This window comes from Notamacropus eugenii, chromosome 2 (assembly GCF_028372415.1).
Source record: "Notamacropus eugenii isolate mMacEug1 chromosome 2, mMacEug1.pri_v2, whole genome shotgun sequence".
Classification (NCBI taxonomy): Eukaryota; Metazoa; Chordata; class Mammalia; order Diprotodontia; family Macropodidae; genus Notamacropus; species Notamacropus eugenii.
The window spans coordinates 344,522,472-344,538,993 of NC_092873.1; the positions used below are offsets into that span (position 1 = coordinate 344,522,472).

The 16,522-nt window shown below is 37.0% G+C and overlaps 1 protein-coding gene across 13 annotated transcripts in view; it reads right to left on the reverse strand.

The window, feature by feature from the left end:
• TANC2 (tetratricopeptide repeat, ankyrin repeat and coiled-coil containing 2) overlaps window positions 1–16,522 on the reverse strand; it is a 551,137-nt gene that overhangs the window by 117,494 nt on the left and 417,121 nt on the right. For all 13 annotated transcript variants that reach the window (XM_072645876.1, XM_072645869.1, XM_072645875.1 and 10 more), the window contains one exon: window positions 8,775–8,900. In XM_072645876.1, the coding sequence (XP_072501977.1) occupies window positions 8,775–8,900 (126 nt within the window). The remainder of the gene's footprint in view (window positions 1–8,774; window positions 8,901–16,522) is intronic.

Consider the following 16,522-nt stretch of genomic DNA (forward strand, 5'->3'; position numbering starts at 1 on the left):
TTGAATTCCATGGCACACATTCATCGCCACAATGAGAGTCATCAATTAGGACAAGTAAAGGTCTCTAGAAATTGTACAAAGTATTGGTATTATCATATAAAAGTTAAATTCATATCCTTGACAAGAGTCAGGTTGACTCCTGGTTGTGCTGACTTTATCCTAGGGCCTGCCACAATCAGTACTTTTCCCACAAACTGAAGTGTGTTTAAATAGTTAGTTAACCAAAAATCATATCATCATACAACAAAATGAAGTAATATCTTCAAGGAAACTGATCTATGGTGAAAATTAATGGCTTAACCAATAATATGTAACTCCTTCAAAGCATTATAGTTTGATGAGAATTTAAGAAAGGACAAGAAAGTTTCATTATTACTCATTAACAAATGGTAAAACACTCCAACAAAAGAACTTGGGACAGTATACTATTCTTCTTGGTCACCTTCCATAGACTCCATAAGACTGATGATATGTACCAACTGCCTTTTTTCTCCTTCGGCAGCATCCCTATTCTCTGCCTTTTGCTAAAGGTTCCCACTTTTTATAACACCTACATCACCATATCTAGGTATTTAGAGGTAGGGTAGGAGATTTGATTAGACTGGTCAGAGCGGCATATTTTATAATGGATATCTGCCTTCCATATCACTGAATCACCTCATCACCGCATAAGGATACTTATATTTAGAAAAAATATAGGTCCAAAATAAGTACTTAAAATTCATTTTGAAAACCTTCTAACATTGCTTTGAATAAATAGTTGTCAGTGGACATCAGGTTTTGGTGATGGAAGAGGACATGGTGGTGAGATAAGAGTTTCTACCTACTGCTACATTCTGTTGTTGTTTGTTGTATTGGAGTGGTTTGCCATTTCCTTCTCTAGCTCCTTTTACAGATGAGGAAACTGAGGCAAACAGGGTTAAGTGACTTGCCCAAGGTCACACAGCTAGTAAGTGTCTGAGGCCTGATTTGAATTCAGATATTCCTGATTCCAGGCCCTGTGCTCTATCTACTGAGCCACTCAGCTGTCTTTAGTCTCTCATTATCATTTTACCAGTACAACTCTAATCATCAGTTCCATTCATTCATGCAGCAGGCTGAAAGCTACCACTTTCCTAAAATGGGATACTGATGTATTCTGGTGTGGTCTATTCCTCATCACTGTTAACTAGAAATATCTGATTCACTAGAATAGCTGTCCGGAATGAAGCTGCAATGGGAAGTCATGATAAAGAATAAACATTTAGAAGTCAGACTTTAGAACTTAAGTACTGTTGATGTTTTTCTGTTGAAGAGTCCAAATAATGTCTAAACTCCACAGCCTTCTATTTTGGAGGACAATGAACTATAGTAATTATCATTAGGGAGAATTATTAAGCCAAACATGCATCCTCCCAAGCTACACTTTCACTACTAATACCTTCTAAGACAATTCCCCAAACTACTTCTTATTGTTTCTGCTCCATTTCTTTCATCTGTATGCTGAGCAATTAGATGGCAGTCTTCTTGAAAGCAAAGGACTTTTTTCTTTAATTTCTTTTATATCTTCTCTACAAGGTCTGGTGTTTTAATAAATATTTCTTGGTAGACTGGCTTTTATTTGAGAAGATAAATAAATCTCTAGAAATATTTCCATGCTCTACCATTACAGGCAGGAAATATTATGTGGCTATCAAAGAGCTACTATTAAATATTAACAGGGTTCTAGAGGACATGTATCATTCAGCAGCGGCTCCTCAGTATACTCCGAAAACTGGGAGGCTAGGATTTGATTCAAAGCTCATTTTAAATCAAAGCTTACATCAGATTAACAAAGTCCACTGTTTCAAGTAATACCTTATAAATGCTTAACTCAGAAGATAAGCCCACCCTCCTGTAATAAAAAACAACAACTTCGAATCACTTCATTACTTAAAAGCTAAAAAATATGCACTGCCTTTATCACAAGTAGAGAAAGATATGAAACTACAATTTGTATGGCTGTTTAAAATGAAAGGATACCATGTGACACTTAAAAAAAAGTATACCAGGAAAATAATCTAATTCTGTTTCTACAATAATGCTAAATATTTGCGATAACCTCACAAATTATGAAGGCTTGGCAAGTAGACCAGCAGAAATATAGAGAAATTCTGTTTGCCAAGTGTGTTTTTGCTGCTTGTTAATGCATTTTGAACTCTATTACAAGATAATATAATTCCCTTGTGAACAGTAATTAAGATGATACTATACTACTTTTTGAAGGAAGATTATTTTTTCAAGTCTAGAGCTTTGAATTAAAATATAATTCTGTAATGCTAATTGTATACAGAATCATTCTCATGCATCAGTACTTAAACAGTATTTTCCTCATCTCAGCTATTTGATGGGAAACTCTTAAAGAAAAAAGACATTTGGAAGGAAGTTTGCAATCAGCAAAGTCTAGCAATATAGACTAATATGAACAGTCTCTGAGCCAGATGGATGCAATAAGCATAGTCTAGAGTGTTCTATTCAGGTGAAGAGTTTCCTGAAAGCTTAGGTATGGTAGGGCAAAGTCTTAAATGTTTTTGGAACTACAATATTGTTTTATGCTATATATACCATAGGTATGATATTTGTTGTGGGCAAACTAGATGGTATAGTGGATAGAGTACTGGTGCTAGAGTCAGGAAGACTCACTTCCTGAGTTCAAATCTGACCTCAGACACTTCCTAGATGTTTGACCCTGGGCAAATGACTTGACCCTGTTGGCCTTAGCTTCCTCATCTGAAAAGTGAGCTGGAGAAGGAAACGGCAAACCACTCCAGTATCTCTTTTGGCAAGAAAACCTCAAAATGGGTCACAAAGAGTCTGACATGACTGAACAAATGGTATTTATTGTACAGCACTTGAAACAGGAGTATAGGACTGCCACTTAGTGTGGATGGAATGATGTTGATAACAGAAAAGAAAGAACTATTCAATACTATTTTACTTCTATTTTTTTTTTTTTTGCCAAGAAGAATGACCTTTGGACTGTAACAGACAGAACAAAATAGCTAAATAAGATAAGAAAGAAGACAGGATCTAGCTTGCTGTGATGAATTCAAGCCACTTGGCCTAATGAACTACATCCTTGAGTTCTGAAAGACATGAGATGATGGATACGACTGATAAGCTACCATCAACAACATCTGAAATATTGTGAAGAGGTGTCTCATTACTGGAGAAGGGTATATGTTGTACTGATTTCCAAAAAAGGGAAGAGACGGGAGTGCACACTTTATGCCAGGAAGCTTGATTTCAATTTCCAGCAAAGTTCTAAAATGTATTACTAATGATATAATTAGTAGATCTTTATAAAACAAAGTAGTGGATCATCAAAGGTAAAACCTGGCTTTAGCAAAAAAAAAAAAAAAAGTCAGATAAACCTTATTTCCTTTTTTGACAGGATTGCTAAACTGTAGCATCAGTGGAATGCTACAGCCTCTTATGCTATTTTTATGAAAAGGAAAGAAAAATATGTTGTGGATGATAGCACAACTAGATACATCTGGAACTGGTTGAATGGATGGACTCAAAAGTTTTATGACAACTTGGAAAAAGGTATTCACAGTAGAGTGTCACAAGAATCTGTGCTTATTTAATATTCTATCAACGATTTGCATAAAAACAGAGGATAGCATCCTTATCAAATATTCAGGTGATACAAAATTCACAGGAATAATTAATAGTGGGCAGTAGCATCAGGATCTAAAAAGATCTTGACAGGATACAGAGGTGTGGAATCTGTGGCCTCATGGCCACAGACAGACCATTGGGATGAATCTAAGAAAAATTTAATGGAGATCATAGTAAAATTTTGCTCTCAGGCTCAAAAAATCTGCTTTCTATGTACAAAATAGATAGCATGGTTAGATAGTAGCTTGTTTGAAGAAGATCTGGGAATTCTGGTGGACTTCAAAGTCAATGTGCATCAACAATGTGATATGGCAGCCAAAAAGTCAAATGCAATCTTGGGTTACAGTAAAAGAGGCAGCACTTGCAGGCTACATGTGGAATATTTTGTCCAGTTCTGTGTGCCATAGTTCAGAAAGGACATTGCTGAGTTGGAAAGTGTCCAGAGGAATGGACCCAGGATGCTGAAAAGCATTGAGTCCCCAGTATATGAGGAATGGTTGAAAGAAATGTGGATGTTTAATCTGAAGAAAAGACTCAGAAGGACAAGTATTTAAAGGGCTGTCACATAGGCAGCCCCTCAAATTTCAATTCTTCACCGCCACAAAAAGAACTGCTATAAATATTTTTGTACATACAGATCCTTTTCCTTTTCGGCTCTCTTTGGGATATAGACTTAGTAGTATATTGCTGGGTCAAAAGGTATGCACAATTTTATAGCATTTTTGGGGGGCATAGTTCCAAACTGTTCTCTAAAACGGTTAGATTCTTGGTTGTAATTCTAGTTTGTTTGCCCTTTGGAATACCGTATTCCAAATCCTCTGATCCTTTAATAGAGAAGCTGCTAAATTCTGACTTTGGCTCCATAATATTTTAAATGTTTCTTTCTGGCTATTTGTAGTATTTTCTCCTTGACCTGGGAGATCTGGAATTTGGCTATAATGTTCTTAGGAATGTATCATTTTGGAAACTCTTTCAGGAGATGATCAGTAGATTCATTCAATCTCTATTTTATCTTCTGGTTCTCAGATATCAGGGAAGCTTTCCTTGAGAATTTCTTGAAAGATGATGTCTAGGCTTTTTTTATTGATCATGTTTTCAGGTTATCCAATAGTTCTTAAATTATCTGTCCTCAATTAATTTTCAAGGTTGCTTTTCCTATGACGTATTTCACATTTTCTTTTATTTTTTTATTCTTTTGATTTTGTTTTTTTATTATTTCTTGATGTCTCATGGAATCATTAGCTTCCACTGACCCAATTCTAATTTTTAAGGAATTATTTTTTCAGTGAGCTTTTGTACCTCTTCTTCCATGAGACCTATTCTACTTTTAAAGGAGTTCTTTTCTTCAGTGAATTTTTGTACCTCTTTTTTCGATGTGGCCAATTCTGCTTTTTAAGGACTTTTCTTCAGTGGATTTCTATGTTTCTTTTACCTACTCTGTTTGGCCTACTCTGTTTTTTAAGGCATTATTTTCTACAGTATTTTTGTATGTGTGCCTTCCTTGACTCTTTTTTTCATGATTTTCTTGCATCACTCTCATTTCTTCTCCCAATTTTTCCTCTATATCTCTTATTTGAGTTTTAAAATCCTTTTTTGAGCACTTCCAGAAATTATTCTTGAATCTGAGACCAACTCAAAATTTTATTTGTGGCTTTGGATGTAGCTATTTTGACTTTGTTGTTTTCTTCTGAGTTTATGTTTTGACCTTCCTTATCACCCTAGGAACTTTCTGTGCTCAGGTCTTTTTTGGTTTGTTCATTTTTCCACCTTGTTTCTTGACTTTTAACTTCATGTTAAGGTTGGGCTCTGCTCCCAGGGTGTAGGGGGCACCATCCTGTTTTGTGCTGCTGTTTTCAGAGCTACTTCTGGGGACCTGTAAATTTTCAGTTTTTCCCAAGATGGTATGATTTAAGAAGAGGTGTGGTCACTATTATCCTGGCCTGTGCTTTTGTCTATGACCACAAGCACTCTTTTCCATCCTAGAATTATGACCAGGGTCCCTGCATGCTCTACTATGCTAGTGTTCCTTGCCCTCTGACTGCAATCTTGAATCACCTATGGGCAACACAATAGAATCCTGCAGCCAGTGCTAACAAAGGCATTGAACTAGGTGCTGGGGGAATAAAAGTGGCACCTGGTTCAGGGCCTGTAATCTTTTTCTGGCCAGTCGTCCAACCCCCTTACTATCTGTGGGCTGAGAACTCTGGAAGCTATGGCTGTCAGTTCAATGCCTGCTGTTGGCTTGCCAGGGCATAGTCTGTGCAAGACTGTACTCTACTCTCATTGAGTGATGCAGAATTTTCCTGTCAACCTTCTAAGTTGTCTTGGACTGGAAAACTGCTTCATCCCATTCCTTTGTTGGTGCTGCTGCTTCAGAATTCATTTTGAGACCTTATTTTAAAGTTATTTGTAGGGGAATTTGGGAGAGCTCAGGTGAGGCCCTGCCTTTTCTCTGGTCATCTTGGGTCTCTGCCTTTTTTGCATATTTGACTTTACCAATTTCTTTTAGGGTGTGAATGTGGCCAGTCTACCTATCACTGAAGGAAGATTTTGATGCTTTCTAGCTAGACAACTTTCATTTCTGATAATATTTGAAGGTGGAAAACAGCTTGGGGATTATCTAGTCAGAATGCCTCATTTTATACTTGAGAAGAGCTATAAGAGTGGCTATAACCCTAAGTTCCTGAAAAGTTCTGAATTACATGTCTTGTAGGCATCTCATTTCAAATCCAACATAATCAAAATAGAGGTTGTTATCTGTCTTTCCCTCTCTAACCTATCCTCCATAGTTACCAAAATGATCTTCTTAAAGCACAGGTCTTACCACTCACTACTGAAAGTGTTCTAGTAGTTCTTCATCGTCTCTAGGATGAAACAAACACTTCCATTGGACATTCCAGGTCCTTTACCATCTGGTTTCAGCCTATCTTTACAAAGCCCTCCTTTTTTCCACATGCTGTTGAGACTCACACACTACATTCTATTTCTTGTCTTCATGCTTGGGCATTATCCTCCCTTCTCCCTCTCCATCCCCCCATGCCCTGGAATGTACCCCCCTTTCTTTATCTTTTGCCTCTTAGAATTCCTAGCCTCCTTCAGAGGTCAGTTTAAGAGGCAGCTCTTACAGGAGGCTTCCCTGATCCTCCAAGCTGTTATTGCCTCCTCCTCTCTTTTCTACACTGCAATTATTTTCCATTTTTCCATGACATCTTAGATGAAGAGTTGGAAGGAAACTAGGAGGTTATCTGGTCCAACCTCCACATTTTACAAATGGCAAAATTGAGCCTCAGGAAGGTAAACTGTTGAAGCCTAAACAGATATATTTTCTATTTACTTATATGTGTTCTGAATGCCATGGAACAAGATATCCCTCCCAGGATAAGGCTGATCACCTGAAATTTGCTCATACTGCTGTTTAACTCAACCCTGGATACTCAAAACCTTCCTAACTCCCTCAGCCTTCTTTCCCTCCTGATTGAAGGTTGGAATATGGTATAATAAACTCCTCCCAAAACTTTCCTTTACAGAGCATTGGGTTTGGGATTTTCCAGCTAACTATCCACTTTTCTTTTGCAGCTCTGCTTAGTGTAAACTCTATAGAACATGATAAACCCACATGAGGTACTCTGGGTATCTCCATTTCTCCCCTTCCATTTCTGTCCTCTCCCTTTAGACTATAAGCTCCTTAAAGGCAGGGACTGTCTTTCCTCTTCTTATTTGTATCCCCTGGTGCATAGCATAGTATCTGGCCCATAGTAGGTGTTTAATAGATATTTATTAAATTGAAATGAATACGTGTACATGTTTTCTCCCCTAAAAGAATGTAAGCCCCTTGAGGGGCTATTTTTGTCTTTTATTCCCCCAGCACCTACTTTAGAGCCTAGCAAAGAGCAGGTACTTAATAAATAAAAACTAGTTGATGGATCACTCAAGGCTACACAACTGCACAATGCTCCATTCTTTCTACTCACAGGACTACTTTCTTTGCTTAGATACAGTGTCTTATTTGTTCTCCCTGTCTAAAATCTCTCCCCACTTCCACCCATCCTCCACATAGCTATCAAAATGATTTTCCTAAAGCATATGTCTGACTCCATAAACTCCCATGGCTTTCTACCACCTTTAGGATCACATATAAAATTTACTGTTTATTACTTCAAGCTTCTCAAAACCTAGTCCCTTCCTAGCTTTCTAATCTTTTATACATTACTTCTTCTTTTTTTTTTGCTGTCCCTCACAATGATATTCCATCTCCTGTTTCCATGTCTTTGCAATGACTGCCATCCACTCCTGGAAGGATATACTTTCCTAACTCTGCCTTTTGGAGTCCCTCACTTTCAGGACTCAGCACAAGCACCACCTTGTACAAGATGCCTCTTCTTGTCCCCCCAGTTACTAATGCCTTCCCTTTCACAACTATCTTCCATTTATTATATTTCTGGTATATATCTTTTTAATGTACGTGTTGTCTTTCCTGTTACAATGTAAGCCCTTTGAGGATAGGACTGTCTTTCACCATTTTCTTCGTACCCACCAATGCTTAGCTTTGTGCCTGGGGTTGTATGTTAGATAAAGGCTTAATAAACAGCTGTGGATTAACTGATTTAAAACTAAATATATTTATAGTGTGATAACAACTATTTGTGAAACCCATCATCCTAGGAAGGATATCTTCCCCACTTGCCATATAAGGTCATTGGATAACACATTTTGAATAGGAAGGGACCAAAACCCCTTATTTTACAGATCAGGAAATTGAGGCCCAAAGTTACATGAATTAACTGAGGTTATACAAATAGTAAGTGGCAGGGCCAGGATTTGACTCTAGGTCCTCTGACTTCATAATAAGCAATTTTTCTTCTGTACCACATATAGCTCCCTCATCTTTTATAGTATTTGGAGAACTCAATTCTTCTGCCAGCTGGAAATTGTGCAGTTTTATGCATTGACATTTAGTGCAATAGCTTTATGGTTATCTTTGTTCTCTAGGATAGAGGTTAAGGAACAGATTCCAAGTTAAGATAAATCATCTTGTTTCCTAGCATACTATATTAAGCATGGGATTATGACACAAACCACCTGGTTCTTGCTGCCCGTTTCCTTTTTGCCTGGGCTCTTCTGGTCGTTCTTACCTCTTAAGTCCTGCTGTGTACGAGCACCACCCATGCTCTGCCTTGGCATTCGGAGAGAAGTTCGCAAGGGAGTATGCCTTTGTTCATCCAGGTAAGCAAGGTCCTCCAAGTGGGCAGAGCTGGTAGCTGCCAAGGTAAAATAATCCAATCAAAATCTAGAAGGTTGGAAAATATCTTATAACATTAGCCTGCAATTTATAAACATTAAGTGATATACAAATCTGAGTTATTATTAAGACAAATGTCTGCACTGGAGAAGCCTCTGTCAACTTGAATAGGTGAAGAAAAATCACCTAATTATTTTTAGCATTTTTTTCTTTAAAAATGTTAAAAGGATTAAAAATAGGAATAGATTTTGCTATTGTATGTGCACCTGGAAAAGAATTAAGGCAAAATAGATAATGGGTGCTCAGTATAGTTGCCAGATGCATAACAAATATTGTACTAGTATTATGGGGAATGACCTACGGACACTGGTTCCAAAATAATATTTGATGCTCTGTGAAACTGGCAGAGGAAGTAACTCCTATTTTCTCTAACCATATGGTTAGGTTTGGGGCAGATGGGTTTACGGGTGGCTATATGGGAAGACTTTATCAGTTGTCCCAGATGTGGAAAGCCGATGGACCTGTTCCATAATGAGTCAAGCTGTTAAGAATTTGGGAGCTAGGGGACACTAGCTTCACTCCTTCAAGGAGGGAGGAGATAAAGGAAAAAAATGGCTGAAAATAACTTGGTATTTTTAAATTAATATTTCTTGTGACCTTCCCATGTAATAGGTAAGTATGGTTTCCATTTGATAGCTCTAAGGTTTACTACAGAGGGGAGTGTTTTGCATCAGAATAACAGCAAATTAGGGCTCTGTCTCAATACTTGATTGCTTAATAGCAGCCATACTGCTTCATTTTACAAATGATATACTCTATAAAGTGCTTAGCAAAGTGCCTGTTATATAATAAGTACTTTACAAATGTTAGCGACTATTATTATTCACAATATATAAAACTATTAACCTACCATTACAGGGTGTTTTAAAGTATACAAAATCTTACACCAAACATGTGAAGTATATAAGTGTGAATATTGTCACTTTTTTTTATAGATGAGGAAGCTGAGACAGCAGGTTAAGTGATTTGCAGACACAACTAGTCAATGTCAGAGCAGAGGTTTGAACTCAGGTCTAGCACTCCTGAAGCAAGGGCTATACAGATGTTTACTAAATTCCTCCTAATGAAGGTTTTATAACTTAGGTATAAAGAATTGAATTCCTGGTGGGTACCTCTTATATAACTGTGGATTTAATTGATCGGTTAAATAAGATGTCAAAAAATTCCTTCACAAATAACTTAAAAACTCATTGAGATGTTAGAGGTTATAACTCAGAAAAAAAATTATTTATAAATAGAAAAACCAACTGAAACAAGCATGCATCAAAAAGATGAACAAGAAAATAAAAATCTGAGTTAAATCAAAGAACACCCTTTTTTTTACACTAGTGTTTCTATTTCACAACAGAGCTTTCTTATTTTAATCTAAGCAATCACACATAATAGTTGGAGATTTTGTGACTTTGGGGACAGTGAGGGGAACTACATAATGTTTCCTATCCATCTTTCTTCAAATCCAAATACCTGGCTTCATAAAATATGCAGATAAACACACAGATTACAGTATGCTAACAAAGAAAAGCAAGAAGACAAAAATTTTAAAAGGCTTCCTGCTTGTTCCTCAGCTGGAAATAAAAGTTTGTTCTGGGATAAAAGAGTAGATTTCATGATGTTTTCAGTGAAGGAGACAGAAGACTCTTTATGCTACCAAAGGAAACAGGAAATCAGTTTCTGCTAGCTAACGATAAATTAAAGAAGAGCCACATTCCGTCCAAATGAGGGACTTTCCATGATAAGAACATTGGTTAGTCTTAGTTTACTAAGTGATTGAGAATTAGTTTCTAGCTTGCTACCAGTAACTGGATTATTTTCTTTTTTCTTTCTATCCTTTATTATTATGAATGAAACAAACATAAAAAATGAATATTCCCTACACAGAGAACAGAAAAAGGACTGTACACAAAACCATGTAGCTTGTTCCTTTAAAAAAATTTAAAATTTAACATAAATTCCAATACTACACCAATGGTTTATGGTCCTTTTAAATTTCCTTCTACTCTCATCTGTTTATTTTTTAAATAATTCACTGTTCTTTTTGTTTAGGATAGCCATCATTATCTCATTTCTCCCTCTGCTCCCAAAAGAAAAAAGCCCTTCCTTGTAACAAATGAAGTATGACAAATATGCACATTTTGGTCATATCTAAAAATGTTGGACTCATTCTGCAACTCATCACCAGTCTGACTAAAAGTGAGAAGCATGAAATGACCATCAGCTTTCTGCTGTCACAAATGGACACTGTGTTGATCACAGCTCTTAAATCCTTCATGTCAGTTTTCCTTTATAGTGTTTGTTGTAGTCATCGTACAAATTGTTCACACTGTTTTGCTCATTCCACTCTACATCAGTTCATTGAAGTTCTCCCAGATTTCCCCCAATCTGTCCCTTCTGTCATCTCTTACAACATAACATTCCATTTCATTCATGTACCATTATTTGTTCAGCCATTCCCCTGTTGATTGGCACCTACTTTGTTTCCAGTTTTTTGCCATAACAGATGTGCCTCTATGAATATTTTTTGTATTTATAGTCCTTTCCCTCGTTCTTTTGATCTCTCTGGGATATGGGTCTAGTAGTGATATCACTGGGTGAAAGGGTATATATGCACAGTAGCAGCATAGTTCCAAATTGCTTTCTAGAATGGTTGAATCACTTCACAGGCACACCAATAGTGTATTTTTGTGCCTGTTTCCCACAGCCCATCCATACTAGTTTTAGTCCTTGGGTTTACTGAACACTATGCTACTATGTTTGATTGATTACTTTTTAATCTCATATACTGAATCAGTGAACTTTTCTATTATTTTTTAACCAGCACAAAAGTTTTTTAAAATTGTTACTTTATCAGATAATTTGAGAACTGCTGGACCCCCTTTACAGGGGCAGCTGGGCAGTGCATTGGATAGAATGCTGAGCCTAGAGTCAGAAAGACTCACCTTCCTAAGTTCAAATTTGACCTCAGACACTTAGTAGCTGTGTGACTCTGGGCAAGTGACTTAACCTTGCTTTCCTCAGTTTCCTCATCTGTAAAATGAACTGAAGAAGGAAATGGCAAACCATTCTAGTACCTTTGCCAAGAAAACCTCAAATGGAGTTACAGAACGGTTAGACAAGACTGAAAAATAACTCAACAACAGCAAAGACCTCCTTACTTCCTATTGTAAACAAATTTCCTTGAGATATTTGACCTTTTTGCTCTTCTGAATGAATTCTGCTATTTTTTAAGTTGTATAAAGTAAGACTTTGGTAGTCTGACAGTACTGAAGTTGTAGCTATTTAAGCCATATTACAATTTTTATTATGTTGGCTCTATCCAACTATGAATAACTGATAAATCCTTGTAGAGATTTAGTCTATCCTTATTTGTGTAAAGGAGTTTGGTAGTTGTATTTAATCAAATAGTCAACAAGCATTTATTAAATATTTAATATGAACCATGCACTGTGCTAATTGCTAGGAATATAAAAAAGGGCAAAAACACAGACCTGCTTTCAAGAAACTCCAATTCTAATGGGGCAGACAACATCCAAACAATTAATTACACAGAAGATATATCCAATGTAAATGGGAGGTAATCTTAAAGGAAAGGTACTAGCAGTTAGGCCTCTTATAGAGGGCAGGATCTGAACTGAGGCAGAGATGAGGAACAAGAGAATTCCAGCTGTGGGGGATGGCCAGTGAAATGCGCAGTTGGGAGATGGGGGTGTCTCCTGTGAGTTCAAACAATAAAGCCTATATCGCTGGATAGGAGAGTACATGGAAGAGTATAGGAAAGGGAAGAAGGGGCCAGGTTGGGAAGTGCTTTAAAAACCAGAAAGAAGATTTTGTATCTGAGATTGAAAGTAATAGGGAGCCACTGGTGTTTACTGGGAAGAGGAATGATATAGTGAGAATCACATTCTAGGAAGATTACTTTGGCAACTAAGAGGGGTATAGACTGGAGTGGGGAGAAACTTGAGGCAAGGAAACCAACCAGAAGACTGTTAGAAGAGTTCATGCATTAAGTGAAGAAAGACAACAATACGGTAGGGTTTCCTTGAACAGCGAGAAGGAGGTGTGTGAGAGATTAAAATAACAGGTCTTGGCAAAAAATTGGATATCCATGGGGGGAGTGCAAATAAAAAGAAGATGATGACAAGAAAGTTATGAGCCTGAGTGACTGCGAAGATAGTGGTGCCCTACATAGTTACAGGTAAATTTGAAAGAGTGGAGGATTTTGGGGAAAGATAATGAGTTCTATTTTTGGTTAAACTGAGTTTGAAATGCCTCCAGGACATTCAATTTGAGATGTCTAATAGGTATTTGGTGAGCTCAGATGAGAAGACAGGATATAGAACTTCTTCGATTGTTTTGGTGGTAAACTCAGCCCGCATTTATTAAGCACCTATTAGGTGCCAAGCATTATGCTAAGTGCTGGGATACAAAGAAAGCAGACATTTTACAGAATTTGTAGTTATTTCAAATGGATTATCTTTATCACTTGAGTTTTGTTATACAGAAAGGCTGATGATTTTTGTGTTTTAATTTTATATCCTGACATTTTACTGGTTATTTAATGCTTTGTTTATAAATGATCATGTCATCTGCAAAAATTGATAATTTTGTTTTCTCTTTGACTATGCTTACTTCCTCAGTTTCTTTTTCTTGGTTTATTGTTATAGCTAGCATATCTTTATCTATATGAAATAAAAAGAGATGACAATGAATATTCTTGCTTTATCTCTGATTTTACTGGACAGACCTCTAACAGCTATCCATTACAGTAATGCTAACTCTTAGTTTTGGATAGAATTTATTATACTTAAAAAGGACAGTTTAGTCCTGCAAGTTTTATTAATAAAAATGAAAACTAAATTTTACCAAAAGCTTTTTCTGCATCTTTTGATATAATCATAAGATTTTAATTTTTTGTTATTAATGTGGTCCTAAATTTACAGTTTTCCTAATACTGAATCAACCTGATATTTCTGGTAGAAATCCAAGCTGGTGATACTGTATAATCTCTCCAATATGTTGCTATATCTTCTTTCCTAAGACTGGATTCAATATTTTTTGTTAATATTGGACACTAGTCTATAGTTTTAATTCTCTGCTTTATCACTTCCTGATTAAGGTTTCAGGACCATGGTTGTCTCACAGGAGTTTTGAAGAATCTCTTCTTTCCTTCTCTTTGCAGATAACTGGTGTAACATTGGAATCAAATGTTCTCTGAATAGTTGACAAAATTCATTCATAAACCTTTCTGGTTCTGGATTCTTCTTCTTTCAGTAAACCTTTAGTGGGAGTTACTTCTGAACCATCAAGGTACTATCAGAATACTGACCCATTAGAGCAAAGATTAAACTCAAAATACCAAATCAGAAAAATAAAAATTGAAATAAAGTGCATATAATTAAGGCAACTCCAACCAATCTACTTAAACAAGCTGCTGATGACAGAAAATAAGAAACAGATAAAAGAACGGACATTAACAAAAACTATTATCTGAAATAGCTTAACAGATATAAATCAATTTTGGTAATGAGATCAGAAAGCCTAGAAACAGACTAAGTCAGCAAACATTTTATTTTGTTGCAAGTAGCCAAGAGTGGATTTAGAGTATAAATCTGTTATAAACATGTTACTCAAGCTAGTAGAATATTATAAGCAGTTTGCTTCATAAAACAGTGAGAATTAGTTTAAGAGAAAAACAAATTTTCAGAAAGCTTAGCAAGAGGTCAAAATAAGCAAAATCATTCTATTGACCCCCAGGTCATTCTTCCTTTTTTTCAAGGAGATCAACACAATTTTCCTATGCTTATGTCAAGGGAATTTAACATTCAGAGAGATGATACTTCAAATTCCCTAACCTCCCAATTCCTCAGCCTTCTTAAATTCCATTACCTACTTTTTCTTCCCCCTCAGTCACACACAGGAATGGTCACATACTAGATTTTACCATTACCTGTAAGTGTTCTACTTCCTAATGAAGAACTCTTGACATTCCCTTACTTGATTATAACCCTGCATCATTCCACCTCTTCTATGACTCTTTCCTCCTAAACTTAATCTCTGCCCTCTCCAAGACTTCCATCAAGACTGCTTCCCCTCTCACTGTTTTCTCAGGTCGTTATCCTGTCTCTGACTCCATCTTTTTCCCTCTCTCTCCCCAATCTCAACCCAACAGCCACTTCAACTCCACACTCTTCTGCTTTCGAATCCCTTGTTGCTTGGCCTCTTGCTACTCTTTTCTTACCAAACATCAGCTAAGGATGATTTCCACCATTTGACTTCTACATTTCTGCCCAGGAACTACTGCAGGCAGCTGGAAGAAGCCTTACAATGGTGTTGACTGAATCATTATAAATTCATGTTATCCAGCCTTGCCTGGGACTTCATTGTAGCGAGGCAGTCTTTTTATTTTTCTCTGCTTCCCAATTTCACTTTTCATTGAAGTTATTCCTAACCTGCTCTTCCTTTCCTCAAGCCTCCCCTCTGATTCCCAGAGATGAGAACCTTTACTGAGAAATGTGTCCATTCAGTGTGAGTTTGGTCTTCTCCCACTAGCTTCACCTCAAAACTTCTTAATATCATCTTTCTCTGTCTTTTCCTTTTCCCCTAGTCTCTGAAAGGGAAGTGGCCCTTCTTACCAAGGCGAATCTTACTACACATAGCCCTGATCCCCTTCCATCTTCTCCAGCAGATTGCATCCTCGATCATCCCCTCCTCCCCCAATCGTCAATCTCTATCAATTGGTTCTGTCTCTAGCAGGCCTGTGTTTCCCATCCTTAAAAAAAAATCACTAGTTTAACAACTACCTCCTCAAGACATTGTCCTCTCTCCTCTCTTTCTCAAACTTCTTGAAAAAACTGCTTGCTCCACATCATCTTTCACATTTGTGCCCTTCTGTCCACTCACATGATCACCATTCTAGTTTAAGTAATTATCTCTCTCCTAGACGACTGCTACATAGTTTCCCAACTGGCTTCACTATCTTCTCTCTTCAGTCCATCCTCCACAGAGATGCCAAAGTAATAATCCTAAAGGACATGAATGGGATGACATATAGATGAATAGTACACACCTCAAAGGAGGAGAGGTTTCTGAGTGACAGTGGCAGAAAGTGGGTCTAGAAATGACAACAAGGAGTACGATAACACCTCCTCTTGGTGCACAATGTTGGAGAAGATAAGAAAAGGAGAAGCATGGCCAGTGAAGCAATATTACTGAGGAAGATTTTCATAAATACAAGATGATGGAGAGTATGAAAAGAAGAGATGAAGCAATTAAAGAAAGTGATTAGGGGGTCAAATGGAAGGTAAGGGCAGAGTTAGAAAGGGAATGGAATTTATTGGGATTGAGCTAGTTGGGAGGAAATGTATGGGAAACGTAGCATGGAAAAGAAGTCTTTGTCTTGGGAAACTTCTATGATTACTAGAACAAAAAGACTCAAAACAAAATAAAACAAACAAAACAAAACCCCAAACCTTGCACAATTCTTGTAACTGAACTACATGGGCTATTTGACAAATCTTCTTTGCGATGGCACCAAAGAATCTCTTTTTCTTCTTGAATGGAGGATATGCATGCTTCAACCATATG